We start from the raw sequence: 18,338 nt of genomic DNA on the forward strand, positions 1-18,338 counted from the left end.
CCTATACCGACCTACCTATAGGCCTAAAGCGCCCAAAAATGCCCTCACCCCCAGTGAAGCCCACAGGCAAATTGCCCAGCAAAGCCCCCAGCAAATCACCCAGCAAAGCCCCAGGCCCAGTACCCAGCTAAGCCAGGCCGGCACAGCATCACCACCAGCCAGGCAGTCCAGCATCACCACCAGCAAGCCCTGCATAACCGCCAGCCGAGTACAGCACACAGGCCAGCCAGCCAAAAAGAAGACAGAAGCCATGGAGGGGCATATTTATGTGAAATACTGCCTATCGAATTTATTTAAGTTACACCACTGCTATGTTCATGTGCATTTGGCCCTACCTATGACCACGCCATTCCTGAGCAACCTCTGCACTGGTTGCACTCCGATCCTGCAGCTGAATCCTCTTTAGGAGACGATCCTGGCGCTTGCTGGACTTTCTTGGACGCCCTGAATCCTGCTTAACAAGAATTGAACCTCTTTCCTTGAAGTTCTTGTTGATCCTATACATTGTTGATTTAGGTGCAATCTTAGTAGCCACAATATCCTTGCCTGTGAAGCCCTTTTTATGCAACACAATGATGGCTTCATGCGCTTCTTTGCTGGTCACCATGGTTAACAATGGAAGAGCAATGATTTCAAGCATCACCCTCCTTTTAACATGTCAAGTCTGCCATTCTAACCCAATCAGCCTGACATAATGATCTCCAGCCTTGTGCTCGTCAACAGTCTCACCTGAGTTAACAAGATGATTACTGAAATGATCTCAGTAGGTCTTTTAATGACAGTAAAGACATGCAGTGGAAAGGCTTTTTTTTTTTTGGGGGGGGGGGGGGATTCAGTTCATTTTTATGGCAAAGAAGGACTATGCAATTCATCTAAACTCTCTTCATAACATTCTGTAGTATATGCAAATTGCTTTTACAAAAACATAAGCACCAACTTTTCCAATATTTTTGACAGTCTCAAAACTTTTGGGTAGGACTGTATTTTGGGTACCTGGAGTCTGAGTTGGAGTCTGTAGTTTCATAAACTGAGAAGTCGGAGCTGGAGTCTGGTGATTTTTGTACCGACTCCACAGCCCCGGAGAGAGCAGGCATGACCTGTGGCAATGCATAACTGTAGCAATCAGACATGTTTTCCCCACATACCTATTCTGTTATCAAGGGGAAAAGGTATCGACAATGATCTCTTATACTTTGAGCAACCTAAATTGCAAGTGCACTCATGGCCTTTATATTGCGTTTGGGATCATAAATTGATTTTAGGTGATGGAAATGTTAAATCTTGCATGCTCTGCCAATACACTTTAAATAAAGGAGTAAAGTTGACTAGTACAATACCATCCGTCAAGTTCACGGCACATTTGATATGAATGCAATTGGTAATACTTTATTGCCGCTGTTCCAGAAGATTTAGGTAAAACGCACTGAAGCTGAATTATTAAGACATGGACAACTGAATGGGGAGCAGAAGCGGAGTGGTGGTTCCACAGAGCAGCCAATCCAGTGTCTGCTGTTAGGTGGAACAAGAATTCTGAGTGCTGTTAGCAGTTTTAATTTCATTATGACTTGATAAATCTCTCTCTCTCTCTTAGCATTATTATAACTGTTACAAGTTTTATCCTGTCTTGCATGTTTGTATCTACCATCATAAATAATTTTTGTTTTTTTCCCACCTATACAGGGCTACTACATACTACCTTGCTGATCGTCGCTTTGACATGCTGCCTTCTATTCTTAGTGCAGATCTCTGCTCCTTGCTTGGATGTGTTGATAGGTAATGTAAAATCTGCTACATGGCACTATATTATTTATTATTATTATTTAGTATTTATTTAGCGCTGACATCTTACGCAGCTCTGTACAGAGAATATAGTCTTGTCACTAACTGTCCCTCAGAGGAGCTCACAATCTAATCCTTACCATAATCATATGTATCGTGTAGTGTATTTATTGTAGTCTAGAGCCAATTTAGAGGGAAGCCAATTAACTTATCTGTATGTTTTTGGGATGTGGGAGGAAACCGGAGTGCCTGAAGGAAATACATGCAGACACTGGGAGAACCTACAAACTCCTTGCCCCCCCCCCCCCCCAAGAAGAAGCCAAAGAGTTCCTCCCCCCCCACGCTATAGTCAGCGCCCCCACCCCACTATAGGTAGCCAACAGAGAGCCCCTCCAAGTATATGTGGCAACTCCCCTCTCCAGGATCCACATGCAGCCCATCTTCTTCCTCTCAGGCGTCCCTTCTCATTGGCAATAGCCCTGCCTGTGATCAAGTAAGCATCACGTTATCACAGACTGCACTGGCGGCATAGAGACGGGATTCCTAGGAGAAAGAAAACAGGCCGCCTGTGGATCCCGGAGATGTGAGTTACTACAAACTCCGCTGCGCACTCTGTATGTGCTTGTTTCTCCCCTTTCCACCACGGCACTCTGGGTGAAGGTCTTTCCGCCCCTTAACACGGGCCTGGTGTGAGGTTTAGAAGGAGCTACATTTCACCTGTCATTGTCTACCTTACTTATATACTGTACATATCAATGACTTGTGGTCAAGAGACTTAATTCTTAATTGAAATGTTTTCATTTTAAAATCTGTGTATTGCAAATGCCTACAAGTAGTTAAATCTTACTGCTGTAATCCAGGAATAATGATTGAAGCTGATGTGTCTAATGCATTGTTTTTTGCATTAGTATTACAGTGTACTGTTTTGTGATGAAATGTTTGTGAAGAGTTTGAAACGTCTTCTTTGTGCCCAGGTATGCAGTGAGTGTGATGTGGGAGCTGGACAACAGAACATACGACATCAGGAGAGTTTGGTATGGCCAGACCATAATCCGCTCTTCCTATAAGTTATGCTATGAAGTGGCCCAGCAGCTGCTGGATGGAGATCTGGAGCCATTAAATACAGACACTGAGCTGAAGTCACTTTCACAGGACTCTGCAGAACTAGAGAGGCTTCTGTGGGCAATAAGTAAGCTGACAGAGGTGGCTCAAGCCATCAGGACTCGCAGGGATCTGCATGGAGCACTGGAGCTGGAAGGGGTGGAGGTTCGGGTCCAGCTGGGGGAAGGGCGGAGCATTGATGATCTAGTTCCCAAGCAACCTTTACAGGTTCACGAGACCATTGCAGAATGTATGATCTTAGCTAATCACTGGGTAGCCAAGAAAATCTGGGAGTGTTTCCCCCAGCAGGCATTGCTCCGACTTCACCCCGCTCCACGCCAGGAATTCTTCAAAGAGCTTAAAGAGAGTGCTCAGGCTAAAGGATTTTGTATTGACACCTCGTAAGTAGCCTTCTTCTATTTGCCTAAATGCATGAGTTTATTGCTCTGATTTCAGGTTTCTGGGACTGCATACTGCAGTCTTCTGTAACACAGGAAGGTATATAGAACGTCTTCTGGATTTCTATAGCCACAAGTTAACCTCATAACGACCACTGTGTGTTGGGTAGGCAGTAGATCTAACCACTGTTCTGTTATTTCCATTATGTTTTACTCAAACTTTACCACACACTTAAAGAAAACCTGAACTGAAAATTAAAAGTCAAAATAAGCATACACAAGTCATACTTACCTTCCATGTAGTCTACTCCTCAGTGTCTTTCTCCTGTCCCGCGTCCTGTTTGTTTACTGTGATCAAGGGAATTTTCCGTCCTCCATTTTAAAAATGACCATTACCCATAACCGCTTTCTGGTTAGCACACAGTTAAACTAACATCGCCCACTTGAGCCATAGGGAAACATGGACATTACCTGGTACATCAGTTTTCCTCTCAGCTATAAATGACAGCAACTGATATATTTCAGATCTGACAAAATATTGTCAGAACTAGAAGGGATTATTGTCAGAAGAAAATGGTGCGCTTCTGAGAGGAACTGATGGCAAGGTAACTATGTAATGTTCATTTGAAGTTACCTCATGTGTTTATTTTAAATATTTTTACTCAGTACAGGTTCTCTTTAAGGGTTTCTTATTAGTTGAGGTTTTTTTTCTTTTCATTTTTACATTTATATACTGTAGCTCTGTCACATTTCACACAGTGCATTAACACAACATTGTAATTCAGATAAGTGTCTGTCCCCAAGAAGATCTCATAATATACTGTATCTCCACCCTAGTCTGTAGCTCGGAAAAATCTCAGATGTTTGTCCTTTTGGTGCTGCTTTTGGCTGCGTCCGATTGTGCAGATTTTGTTCTCTTTAGTCACTTGTTGCGGACTGACCAGCCTTGATCATGCACTGCATTAAGAGACTTGGGTTTAGATGTATTCCACTATTATTACTAGAGTCTGTAGGTCAGCTGGAAAGTCAGTAAAGTTACCAAAATGTTTTGTGAAGGTGGAATGTTACTTAAAGAGGAACTTTAGTGAAAAAGGGGGAAAAAATAAATCCGTAAATTGCAAAGAGAGAAGTTAAAAAAAAAAAAATGCAAGAGATCAAGAAATGATTGATAGTCACCATGTAATTTGATCATATTGTTTGATCCACAATAAGCCTGCTCATTATAATATTTACATTATAACCACATCCCCTAACAATGCGATAGGATAAAAGGTTTTTTTTTTCTATAGATATACATATGTGCAGAGAGAGATACTGGTTGCTTGGCAGTTGAAAACAGCCGTTATTTCCGGGCCCCACAGTAAGGGTCCCACAGTGTGATGTCAGGACCTAGGTCCTGACATCACACTGTGGGATGGGTTTCACCACAGTATCAGCCATACAGATGTATGATACTATTCGAGAAAAGGTAGAAATTTCTCACAGGAAAGGGGATGGCAACTACTGATTGGGACGAAGTTTAACCCTTGGTTACAGTTCATCTTTAAGTAGAGGAAGTCATGCTAACATGAGTGGTATGTAGAGCATATCCTTGGAGCTTCTCAGTCTATACTTGCTTTACATGCTGTTCTTAGGACTCTGACATGTTCACAGGAAGTAGCTGTTCAACAATAGAAAAACCACAGTCTACACTCAGGACATTAGTTAGGCACTAGGGTATTGCGTCTAATGCTAGGTACACACCATACAATTTTGTGTTAGCTAGGTGGTTCGATAGATAATTTCCGACATGTCTGATCTTATTTTCTGATTGATTTCTCATAATCGTGAATGGAAATGGATACGACAAAATAACAGGATTGAATCGGAAAATCGAATTGAGAATTGATCGGACTGAAAATTGACCGAAAAAACGCATTGTGTGTACCCAGCAAACAGGGCTCGGATTTTGCTGCTCGGTTCCGCGCCCGATCGTTTTCCGCGCTCAATTCTGCAGGCGAGTCTCTTATCTCCCTCTCATTTTTCTTATCTTTTCTCATTGTCCTCCATGCAGAATCAAGCGTGGAAACGATCGGGCCTGAGATCGGACATTTCTATCGAGCCATCTAAATGGCTCAGAATCGAGCCATGTATTCCCAGCAGATTTCCTGTAGAGATTTTCTGTCAGATTATTTTCTGTAAAGTACTGGTAGAGACTGGTCATTATCTCTGGTGCATTGTCTTCTGGTTATCTCCTGCTGAGTAGAACAATTCCTAATTGCTAGGCAGATAGACGGTTAGATAATTTCCAACATGTTGGACATTATCTATCTGGCAGGTAAATCTAACAGAAAATCTAACAGAAAATCTAACAGAAAATTGTATGGTGTGCACCTAGCATAATAGCTCCAGGCAGACATGAACACTAAACATGAAAAAAAGTTAAACTCCAAAAGTATATAGAATTTACACTAATCAGCATGATTGCCTTCAGAATTCGCTAACTTCAGTTTTGGATTTAATTGCGTTTTAATGCATTTCATGAATTGGAGTGCCAGAACTAGGTAAATACTAATGTTTATGTCGGTTTTCTTTGCCTTTTCAGGTCTAATAAATCCCTGGCTGATTCCCTGGATAAAGCTAATGACCCATCTGATCCTCTAGTGAACCGATTGCTGCGGGCAATGGCCACTCAAGCAATGTCCAATGCTCAGTATTTCTCCACCGGCTCATGCGCGGAGGATGCGTTTTATCACTACGGTGAGCACCAGTGTATTGGGATGGCAGGGCTGGAGGGCTGAGTGAGTATATTTGTATTACTTAATATGCCTCTTAGCTGCTCGCTCTTGTTATACATTTACATATACTGTTTACATCTTTTCCAATTTCCTTAGAGTTGCCTTTTTTTAGCCATAATTTCTGTCCCACTATTGAATCATATCTCTACATGTACTCGCCCTTTGTGAAATAGAATATAAAGGTGGTGGCCATACATTAGACCAGTGGTCCTCAAACTAAGGCCCACGAGCCGAATGTGGCCCCCTGAGGCTTTTAAACCGGCCCCCCACACACAAAATATATTATAGATGCGGTTAGCTACATCTTTAAATATTGGTGGTCCACATATAGAATGAAGCCAGAAAGCAGTAATTCGCTGGTTTCTAATCAAATTCCACATCAGGTGACACTGTTGTCCAATTGGACTGAAGGTTGTCACCTTAGTATGCATCACTGTCTGGCCCGAAAAGACTTCTATGTATACTCCGGCCCCCCAGCAGTCTGAAGTATGTTGACCCGGCCCTCGACGCTAAACGTTTGGGGACCCTTGCATTAGACAATCGCCACCAGATCGACCATCAGATAGATCCCTGTCTGACTGAATCTGATGAGAGAGGGATCTATTTCCTTTCACACACTGCAGACAGATTTCCAATAGAATTCAGCATGAAATCTATTGGAAATTGTCCTAGCGCCACCACCCTCCTGGCACAACTCCTCGCCTTCTCCTGTGTCAGGCATTGAATTGTCCCCCGCGAGCACCTGTACCCCCTGACACCACCACAAATAGTGATATCACTGCATGTGGCGGTGTTGCGTGGTACAGGAGCTTGTGGTGGCAATTCAAAAAGATGCCAGGTACAGGAGAAGGCGAGGAGGTGCATTGGCGTGATAGGTGAGCCTCCAATACTCACCGTGGGCTCTGGGGGTACACATACATTTTGCAGGAGACTGGCCTGGGGGGGGGGGGGGGTGTCTGTCAGTTGTTAGAAAATCGAACGCTGTTACTGCCACGCAATCAAGCTCTTTTTGACTAAAATTTTTCCAGCTTGCCAGTTTCAATAGTTTGAGCAGTCATGTGGCTATGTTGCGGCATCGATCTCGGCCAGATTCAATTATTATGATCGAATAGGCTGGCAATCCATGCCGAAAATCAAGCAATGTATGACCACCCTTATCCTGGGAATGCACGGGTTAATTCTGAGCTGATAAGAAGGCTTGATAGATAATTTCCGATCACTGTTCCATCGTTTTGCCGCTCGATTTGTCATTGAAGTGAATTGAAAAAAGATAAGAAAATGAGCGGAAGATAAGAGAATCGAGCGGGCAAAACAATCGGGTGCAGAATCAAGCGCCAGAATCTACCCGTGTATTCCCAGTATAAGAGGGTTAACCACTGGGGTCTTATCCATACACAGATTAAAGCAATAAGGTCCTGCGTCATGTTTCTTTCGAAACTCTTAATATTTAAACCAACAAAAACACCCTTTTTCAAATCAAAATCCTATTCAATTTGACAAAAATGATCATATCTATAGCAAACTGAAACCTTACGTCAAAAGCTATATTTTTATTTTTGGAGTGAAATCAGATTATCAAATGTGGAAAGCCCCTAATATTTCTCTCATTGGCTTGTGAGCATTCTACATGAGAGAGCTACTGTGGAGCTGATCAGTGGTCGTTACTTCAGAAGGAATGACGGTTTCAGCATTTTAGCTTTATTTGCCAGCTGGGTGAGGGTGAAATGCACAGCATATTCCAGCATTGTGCAGCTTAAGGGAGGATGGGCAGATGTGTCACTATTCATCAGTTTTACTGAGGCATTTGTATGTATTATTATATTTTGGTCTGTGGTATACCAAGACCTTGCAGTGAATAATTCAGTCTACGGTACACATCAAGCTGAACACCAAGCAAATAAAAGAATAATTGCACTGACAAGCTTCCACATAAAGGCCTACACTGCTGCTGCATTTCCCAGTGCTGTCCACACCTACTGTGTGAGCTTGAATACAGTGCAGGATGATGAGCACATCAGTTGGCAGTTGACCAGTCAGACACTGGGAAAGGGATTTGTCCAAAATGTGTTTCCTAAAGCAGTGTTCTCCCCAGGCTCTTTTAGCCGGGTGCTCCACCCGGCTAGATTTAGTGACCACCCGGCTGTCATCGGCTTACCTCCTCACCACCTCCTATGCTGTAAGCAGATTTGCCCTGCATTTTCATCTCGACCCACCCGGCTACTTTTTTATGCCCCCCGGCTGGAAAAAAAATCTGGGGAGAACACTGCTAAAGTATAACTGTACCAAATGGTAAAATGGTGTTGGCCCATGCTATTTCTTTTGTTAGTTTTTAATTACTTGGTCTCAGTAGAGGTTTAGATCCCAGGTGCAGGATCATCCACCAGGCAACCTAGGCAGGTGCTTGGGGCCTAGTGGGTGTCAATGGGCCCACATGCCACCTTCTGTGACCTTTCGCCACTTCAGTAAGGGGGGGCCCAAAATCTACTACCTTGCCTACGACCCCATTACATCTTAATCCATCTCTGGCCCATGTTGATGAATACTGGGCATCTGTCCTGTAACTTTTTACTTGCATTGTGCTGGTAGACATATAGTCACTATGAGTACACAGTTTAATGATACCATGCAGAGCATGATGTATTCCCTATGGGTCATTTGTGCATGCAGAGTATCAGCAAGTTGCTTACCAGCCTTATATCTCCCCAGCCTTATATCAAAAATAGGAAGCCTCTACAAAGCCATGCACTTATAACCTATACGCAAAGCAGCACAGTGGCATAGTGGGTAGCACTCTTGACCTTGTGGCACTAGGTCCCTGAGCTAATTAGTTTATCGGTCATCCCACCACACGCCACAAATTGGCCTTGGCCTTGGACAGGGACATATAAAATGACTATGGAAGGGATTAGTTTGTGAGCACTGCTAAGGGATAGTTGGGGACATGAGTATGGACTCTGTAAAGTGAGTGCTGTGTGAATACACAATAATAATGTAAAGGGTGCAAGTAAATGACTCAAAAGGAACCTGAGGTGAGAGACATATGGAGGCTGCAATTTATTTATTTTTAAAGAGACTCTGTAACAAAATTTTCAGCCTTATTTCTTCTATCCTATAAGTTCCTATACCTGTTTTAATGTGGTCTGGCTTACTGCAGCTTTTTCTATTTCCACTGTCTCTGTAATGTATCTAATCTTCTTTTCTTTATCAAGCCTTGTGGAGCCAGAGAGGAATACACTGCCTCTGCTGTGATAGGGAGAAGTTATGCACACCCCCTCCACGCCCCCTGCAGGCTTTGTGTGCGTGCTTTATTAGTCACAGACAGCTTTCTGCTCTCAATTTCAGCTTGTCTGAGGGGGAAGAGAGTTTCCCATGTTGAGAAACTGAGAATCCCTGACTAGAGTTCACTATGTAATAAAAACTTGTAGTGAACTGTAAACACACACACACACTCGCTCACTCACTCACACACTCACTCACTCACTCACTTACTCTCTTCCTGGTTAGCTGCCATGTTTTTTGTTTGTAAACACTGCCTAAAACTGGCGATTAAAAGCCAGGATCACGTCAGGGAGCAGCGGCAATGGCTAAGAGGCATCCAGGAGATCTCAGTGACTCGATTGTTATGTTTTTTTTTTTATTGTACAAATCGGACAGTACAGATTCTCTTTAACTGCTTCCGGACAGCATTGGTTGAAATCTACATCCTGCAGGTGGCTGCGCGGCTCTGTCAGGACGTAGATTTCTCCTTCCCCGCCTCTACCGCCATCTCTCTGCTCTGCACCCGCCACAATTCACTCGCCCAGCCGTCTATATGATGGCAGAGCTCGGTGAGCAGGTCAGAAGCTGCTTTCATTGGCTCCTAACCACGTGATCACTGTAAGCCAATCACATTGACTCACATTGATGGACAGGGTCAGAAGCCAATGAAAGTGGTTCCTGAATGGCAAGCTCTGCCATCATAGCACCAGCAGAGAGAGGGATCTGCGGCGAGAGCATCGTGACCGGCAAGAGCGGCGGGTATGTGCAGCGATTCGTCGGTAACTGCCGTTTTGTTGTACCAGCAGTCTCTGGTCCTTAAGGGGCCAGAGACTGCTGGTACGCAAGGGGTTAAACCACACCAGTTGCCTGGCAGTCCTGCTAATCTTTCTTGCTGCAGTAGTGTCTGAATCACACACCTGAAACAAGCATGCAGCTAATCTTGTCAGAAACATCTGATCTGCTGCATGCTTGTTCAGGGTCTGTTGCTAAAAGTATTAGAGGCAGAGGATCAGCAGGACAGCCAGGCAATTAAGGAATTTAACCACTTCGCATCCAGACCTTGTTTTGTACTTATTGACCAGAGCAGTTTTGACAGTTTAGCTATGTCCCTATTTAATCTGAAATAACTTTATCCCTACTTATGACACAGAAATGAAATATATATTGTTTTTTTCAAGACAAACTAGGCTTTCATTGTATGCCATTTTTTCCCTCAAACAATTTTGTTTTCTATGAATTTTAATGGGAAAACAAAGAAAAAACATGTATTTTCAGTTTTACCAATTCCAGTTTAAAAATAAAAAGTGCTACTGTAGATAAAAAACACACATTTTGTTTGGCTATTCTTACTGCTTATCACCAAACTTAGATAATGTTCCGGTCACAATTTATGGTGAAAATATTTGATTCTGAAATAATGCTACAGAGTGTGTTTTTCACTATGAAATGAGAAAATACAAGTATTTTTAATAGTAAAAATCAATCTCATTAGCTCAGGAAACTTATATTCCCATTCACCAATTAGTCCTGCATCAGATAGTGCCAGAAATGTGCACAGGAGCAAGCCCAATCCTGCACAGCACTGCTTCTGCTACAAGACGTATATCTACTGACCTGTGGCTTAGATGAAGTCCCAGAGGACGTATATCTACTGACCTGTGGACGAAGTGGTTAATATATCGGCCTCCGTATGTTTCTCACCTCGGGTTCCTTTTAACTATGAATGAATAACATTTTCGGGCACCATATTAATCATAGTGAAAAATCATTTAGCTGAACTAGACTTTTAAACATTGCATCATGTTATGCATCTTGGATTGTTTCAGGTTTGGCTCTTGACAAATATACACACTTCACCTCACCGATCCGCCGTTATGCCGACATTATTGTGCACCGGCTTCTCCTCGCTGCTGTCCAGAAGGGTCCAAAGGATAATTTGCTTGGAAACAAGGACCTGGAGGAACTGTGTCGCCACATCAATGGTCGTAACCGGGTAAGGAGACTACAAGAGATGGGATGGAGGGAATGCATGATAGCAATACACGTATTTTTTTTATTTTTTTTTTTGAAAGTTGAATTTTATTATAGCCACACACTTTGATGCTCTGTGTGGGCTTGCTACATAGCTTTACAATAAAGGGATACTTGGCTAAAGAAAATGGCAGTTTTACTTACCTGTGGCTTCTACCAACCCCTGCAATCGCCCTGTGCCCGCGCCAGTACTCAACGATTCTCCGGTCCCCCACCACTGCTCAGTTTCTTTTTTCCCAACTGAGCCTGTCGCCGGCTACTGCACCTGAGCGGCCCGGCTGTGCGCATCCTCGTTAGCGTTCCCATCGCTGGGAGCATCCTGCTAAGGCGCAGTACTAGAAATCTCGACTGCATCTGCGCAGGACGCTCTCGGCGATGGGAGCGTGAATGATTCTCGCGGCTAGGGCTGCTCAGGTGCAGTTTCCGGCGACAGGCTCAGTCGGTGAAAACAAAACTGAACCCTGGCGGGGGACCGGAGGATCCATGAGTGCCCCAGGTAAGTAAAACTGCTTCTTTTTAGCTGACTTAAAGGGACTCCGAGCAGTGCAGAAACTATGGAAAGATGCACATCATTTTAAAGCTCTCTTTCTCCTCTTTCCAATGATATATAAACCGCCACCCTACGCCTTTTAGTTTTCGCTATTTTCGCGATTGAAATTGCAGCGGCCGCGATTTCGATCGCGAAAATAGAGAAAACTAAGAGGCATAGGGCAACGATTTAGGTGTCGCCAGAAAGAGGAGAAAGAGAGCTTTAAAATGATATCCATCAAGCCATAGTTATATTGTATTACACAGGGCGACTTTTTGTCAAAGTCAGCAGCTGCATTCAGCAGAATGGAGCTGCTGACACTGGGGAAAGTGTCGTCCTGTGTAATACAATATAACTATGGCTTGATGGATATCATTTTAAAGCTCGCTTTCTCCTCTTTCTGATGACACCTAAATCGTTTCCCTACACCTTTTAGTTTTCTCTATTTTCGCGATCGAAATCGCGGCCGCGGCAATTTCAATCGCGAAAATAGCGAAAACTAAATGACGTATGGTGGGGGTTTATATATCATTGGAAAGAGGAGAAAGAGAGCTTTAAAATGATATGCATCTTTCTATAGTTTTTGCACTGCTCGGAGTCCCTTTAAGTATCCCGTTAAACCAGTGCTATTGTATGAACTATAAGAAGCATTTTTCATAAGGACGTTTTTCTGACCTTTAATTATTTTCAGTCCTTTATTTTGCAGAGTAAAATGGAGGTGAATTATAAGAACTTAGAACTGTAGTGATTTATGGACATCTGTAAAAGATGACCACAAGAATTCTGTCATGTAAGGTAAAAATCCAGGCGCAATTTTTAAAACTAACCTGTGTGGAGGGGAGTGGCGGCTTCTGGTAACCACTGATTCCCTTATTATCTACCATCCCCATTCCATCCTGGTGACAACGTTTTTTGAGAAGCTGCAAGAACCAAGATGACCACTAGCACTGCTATTTCCTGTATTTACCCCATGCAGAGCAGGATCATCCAAAAGGCAACCTAGCAGGTGTCTGGATACCCAAATGGCGCTTTCTCTGTTCAGTCTCCCACCTCAGATTGCTAAAAGTACATTCGGGATGAGCCAAAAGCTGCTACCTTGCCTGGGGCCCCATTTCATGTTTCTCCATCATTGCCTTATGAGGTGGCTTTTATTCTTTTATTGACAGGACTGCAATCCAATCACCAGTACAGGGACAGACTGAGGCCTCTTTTACAGTGCAACGTTAAAGTCGCACATTAGAAAATTCTTCGACGCAGACTAACGCACAGCAATACTAAGTCTGTGCGACATTCACAGTGCACACGTTGCGATTGTGTGTAGCGTTATTAGAAAGTGCTGCATGCTGTGCTTTATACTCGTTATTAGCTGCGTGGGACTGTTTGCACATGCTCAGTAATGACTTGGAAGCATACTTTTCATTGCTTGTATGCGACGATAACTGGACATTAAGTTGCGTTGGGGTGTTGCGTTGTAATTAGCATTGCGACTTTAACGTCTCATCAAAATGCAATGTCCTACTGTGAAAGAGGCCTTAGGCTGCTTACACACCAAGACGTTACAGGCGCATGTTAGTGCGCCTGTAACGCTCCCCCAACGCAGAGCAATGTAACACAAGTGGGCTGTTCACACAGCCCACGTTGCGTTACATGTAACGCTGCACGTTCTGTGCAAAGTGCAGCATGCTACGGCGTTGGAGCGGCTATAGCCGCGTTAGACTGTTTGCACATGCGCAGTGGGGGGCGGAGAGGAGGCGGGGAGAGCCAGCTACAGTAGCCGCGCACATGGCTACTTAATATTCACTGCACTGGCGGGCGCTGATTGGCCGGCGGGACCACGTGATGCGGAGTGTCTCGCTCCGCATCACGTGGTCCCGCTGGCCAATCAGCGCCACTCTGGGAGACATTATAGGACTCGAGCCGCCTAACGCGGCTCACTCTACCGTCGGCTCTTGCAGCACCATACGTTGTGTTAGGTGCACGTTATGCGACCTTAACGTGCCACCTAATGCAACGTCTTGGTGTGCAAGAAGCCTAAAGGTACAATATTTAGTGAAGAATCGTTCGAGTGATAAGATGATTGTAATCAGATTGACAGAAAATAAACTTTTTGATGATCCAAATTGACTGTATGATCAGAAAACTGATTTATTTATTTTTTATTATTAGGTGTGATGAATAGGAAGTACATATTGGTTAGTTGATGGTGAAATAATCTAGGTATTACAACATGTTGTTATACAGTATGTGATTGCATTTATCTAATCACTCGAACAATTCTCCACTAAAATTTGTACCGTTACTGGCCACCTTAACCTCTCTTGGTAGATATTCACCACAGACTTCACTGCTAAACTAATGTGTAACCGGCATAGAGAAGCAGCAGGAGCCAGAGCGTGCAGATCTAGGGTGCTGAATATCTACAGGCTAGGCTTCAGGGCCTGTGCACACTAATGCACTTCTGTTCACTTTTCAGTAACACACCAATGTTACAGATGTTGAACAGCAGACAGAAGTGGATACAAATGCATTGCCTTGGAATTGTACTTTATAACTGGTGCCTTTTAGCAGGTTTGTTTTTCTTTTTTAATACTAAAAAAGGCTATTTCACTGACAAATAATTCCCCTCTTTCTGTGTTGTAGGCTGCACAGCACTGCCAAAAACAGTCCGTAGAGCTCTTCCAGTGCATGTTCTTCAAAGACAAAGACCAGGACACTGACCAGCGCTGTGTGTGTGATGCTATAATATATTCCATCCGCACCAATGGAGTGTTACTCTTCGTGCCTAGGTAGGAAATCCTCAGTCGTAATGGCTTATTGATGATAACATAGCCCTATTTGAACTGCTGTTGTTACACAAAGAACACCAGGTCAATTTCATACACACACTCACACTCTCATACACACTCTTTCTTTTTCAAAAAAAGGTAGACACTTTACTAAGTAGAGTAAAGCCTCTGGCTGGTCCAGGGGCTTCCTGATCCATCCAGGAGCCCACCACTTCTGTGCAGGGTCACTCTGAACATATCCGGTAGCAGCTTGTCTGATATGATCTCATGGCCGCGTTCCCCTTCTTGTACAAACGTGGCTGCGCAGTACATGTGTGAGTGCGGCTACTGCACAGATGCTGCCGTATTTGTGCAGGTATTGTACAGCTGCACTCATTCACAGAGAGGAATGTGGCTGCGAACAAGGAGAGGGCGCTGTGGTGGTGGGGTCAGGAGAACATGGGATGCTTCTGGACAATACAGAGGTTTCTCTCTACTTAGGGATGTAGCATTTTTTTTCCATGTTACAGGTTTGCTTTAATTATCATGTGGGTCCCTTTTAAGTATAGTTTAAAGCGGACCTAAACGCTTGCACAGTGGACAAGGAGAATGCAAGTAATCCCCTCGTGTGTTTAGAGAGATTACCCAGTTGCTCCATATCTGTAAGTAATTAGCAGGTGTAAATCAAGGCTTTTGGCTCCAGGTGAACTGTGCTGTTTTGCCATTCTCTGGCCTAATATGTAAACACAGGAGGCTAACACTTTCTGTGCTCCCAGAAAACTAGGAAGTAAACACTGTAGATTTTTTTTAAAGATTTCTGTAAGTTGCAACTAAAGGTACGTACACATGTCCAACAACGGTCATCAGTTGCTCGTCTAGTCATTTGCCACAAATACACATGCCCGATTGTCGTCCAACAGACCAAAATCAGATGACAATGGGGCGGCTTGGTTGAGCGCGTGCACGGGCCATTAGAAATGTTTTTTCTTTAAAGGTTATTATGCTGTTACTTATCTTTTACAGCAGAGAGAAAGCTCTGAGTTCAGGTCCGCTTTAAGTTTTTACAACTCAAAATGTATTTTTCCATTACAATGTGAAATAAATCCTTGCACTTGTTAATTGTATAAAATATACTTTTTCCGTATGTCTCTGATTCCATCTCGTGCTCCACTACAGGTATGGCATAAAAGGAGCTGCATATCTCAAAAATAAGGACGGCTTGGTCTTAAACTGCACTGATGATGGCTGCAGCTGGATACCTGGATCACTGCAAAGGCTTCCTGACCGAATCACTGTAGCAGCTGATGGCGGAAAGCAACTCACACTCTGTTTATTTGATCATGTGACCGTAAGTAGACAAAAACTATTTTTTACTGTTTAGCAGGATCAAGTGGGGTACAAAGGGGGGGGTCTGCATGCAAATATGATCTACAGTCCCAGGAAATAAAAACTGTGCACTTGTAACAGAAATTCGACTCTTTTTCTCTACAGTAAAAGTACATAAACATAGATCAAATCGAAACCCCCACGGGTAAACGTGGAGTGTGTGCAAATAGCTTTTACAATCCTGTAGTCCAAGCTGATAACTCAGTTTCCAATTAGTAACTACTTGACACACATAGCTGCCATCCATTCCATGATTTAAAAAATGCTTGATGGTGGGTGTTCCGGGGCCACGTTGGAGAAATGGCAGTGACATGAGCTTGTGTGCCAACACAGCCAAATAAGATGATAAAATAAATAGAACCAGAAGTGGGAAGTATTCTTAACAGAAATAGGGATAGTCAACAAGATGCAAATAAGTCATTTGATACAATTTTTCATGCTAATTTTATGCAAATGTATGCAGCTTGTAAATGGACCGATCACATGCCACAGCAGCAGCAGCATTTGATTTGTCCGTTTTTAAGCTTCGTAAACATTTGCATGAACTTAGAATTGTTTGCATCTTGTTGACCATCCCTAGACAGGAATAAAAACATCTTACAAATTCCCCAAAATTGTGTTCATTTTCTACCCAGGCAACAAAAAGTATAGAGATTTTAAAACCCTTCCCTACTCTGTGCATAAAGGTTTAGTTTGGAAAACTGTTGTTAAAGAGTAAGGGCTCTTTTCCACTAGTGCGGTGCGATTCGCCGGGATTCCACCGCTGACGAAATCGCATGCGGATGCGATTCCGCGTGCGTTTTTTGCCGGGATTTCGCATGCGATTTCGCATAGGCAGGGTATATGCGAATTTAACCATGTCACTGCCTGGTTCAATTTAGATTACTTTTGGTGCGAATTCGCACGCGAAATCACGGCAAAAAACGCATGTGCGATTTCCCCTATTAAATACATTGCCTGCGAATCGCCTGCATTCCACACGCAGGCGAATTCTGCAGGCTCTACCGTGCAGTAAAAATCCTGCACAGAAAAACGCACCAAAAAACTGACAAGTGGAAACAGGGCCATCCACTTGTATTGATTATGCGAATCCGGATGTAGACAACGCATGCGGATTCGCTCTAGTGGAAACGGGCCCTAAGTGTTAGGCAAAAAATAAAAAAATAAATTCTCTATTTTTATCTGGTAAAAAAATAAGGATGCTAACCAGGCAATCCAAAAGTTAAAAAAACTTAATTTTCTTCTCAATAGAATATAATTTACCAAGTCCCCTGGCTCTTATTTGGTACATCTGCCACAAAAGAGAAGTTGCAGTGCATGCTAGTTTTTTATTTCTTCTTTACTTTCCTCCCTTTTTTCCCTCAGACATAACTAATGTTAAGTTTTCTAAGTTTCTTTCCCAGGAAAGTCCTTGGACAGCACCCATGAGACTTGTCTCCTTCCCTACTTCAAATGGACAGGAAGCTAAAAATACCACAGACATTTGCATATTCATTAGGCAGGCATATATAAATAGGTAACTCACAGTAAATCGCCAGTTGTTTTCTGTCCACCACACAGGACGCTACAGGGGAGCTGGAGCCAACCATGTCTGTAAGGCAGGAGCTGCTGCAGGACTCAGGCCGAGTATCGCGGGTCAGGGACCTGGCGTGCGCCGGAGCTGCGGCCGAAAGGTTTCCCCCATCGGATTTTCGCGCACGCAGGCGCGTCTGACGCACTTCCGGCGGAAGAAGGGGCCGATCATGTGATCGCGCCAGCCGGATGACGTCACTCGTCCACCGCAGGTCTAGGCCTATCCAGCGATCAGGGGGCAGCGAGCCGCGTCTGCATCCCAGAGCCCGGCGGTGAGGGAGCGGTTCGGCTGCCCATGAGGTAAGGAGCAGGAACTACATGTACAACAGCTGTTGTACGAAGGGCTCATTTTTTGGATGCGCACTCTGCTGTCGTGGGGGGCGTGGCTTACCTTTGGCGTGGCATGATTAGGCGGCTTATTTAAAGTTCAGTTCCTGGTCAGAATCCGTTCTCTGACCATGGAAGCTGCCGCTGGATCCTCCTCCACCAGATCTGTGGAGCCTGGCTCAGAAGCCTCTCTGGTTGGTGTCAACTCCTTTCTTTCAGATATGTATAAATAGTTTTTATATAAGGGGCTTGTTAGTTACACTCTCTCTTTGTCTCTTTTATAGCCTAATGCTCCTAAAATGGATAAAGACAAATCTGATCCGACTGACAAGGCTGATAAGAGTGACAAGGGAAAGCACACTCAGAAATCTGATCATAAAAAATGTGCTATCTGTGCTGTGAAAATATCCTCCTC

At 43.7% G+C, this 18,338-nt stretch overlaps 1 protein-coding gene across 1 annotated transcript in view; it reads left to right on the top strand.

The window, feature by feature from the left end:
• Positions 1-18,338, top strand: part of DIS3L (DIS3 like exosome 3'-5' exoribonuclease) — an 86,176-nt gene that overhangs the window by 55,799 nt on the left and 12,039 nt on the right. Inside the window, exons 11-16 of the mRNA XM_068275019.1 lie at positions 1,681-1,773; positions 2,754-3,281; positions 5,863-6,017; positions 11,140-11,306; positions 14,514-14,659; positions 15,815-15,986. Of these exons, the coding sequence (XP_068131120.1) occupies positions 1,681-1,773; positions 2,754-3,281; positions 5,863-6,017; positions 11,140-11,306; positions 14,514-14,659; positions 15,815-15,986 (1,261 nt within the window). The remainder of the gene's footprint in view (positions 1-1,680; positions 1,774-2,753; positions 3,282-5,862; positions 6,018-11,139; positions 11,307-14,513; positions 14,660-15,814; positions 15,987-18,338) is intronic.

Source organism: Hyperolius riggenbachi, chromosome 3 (assembly GCF_040937935.1).
Source record: "Hyperolius riggenbachi isolate aHypRig1 chromosome 3, aHypRig1.pri, whole genome shotgun sequence".
In the NCBI taxonomy this organism is placed as follows: Eukaryota; Metazoa; Chordata; class Amphibia; order Anura; family Hyperoliidae; genus Hyperolius; species Hyperolius riggenbachi.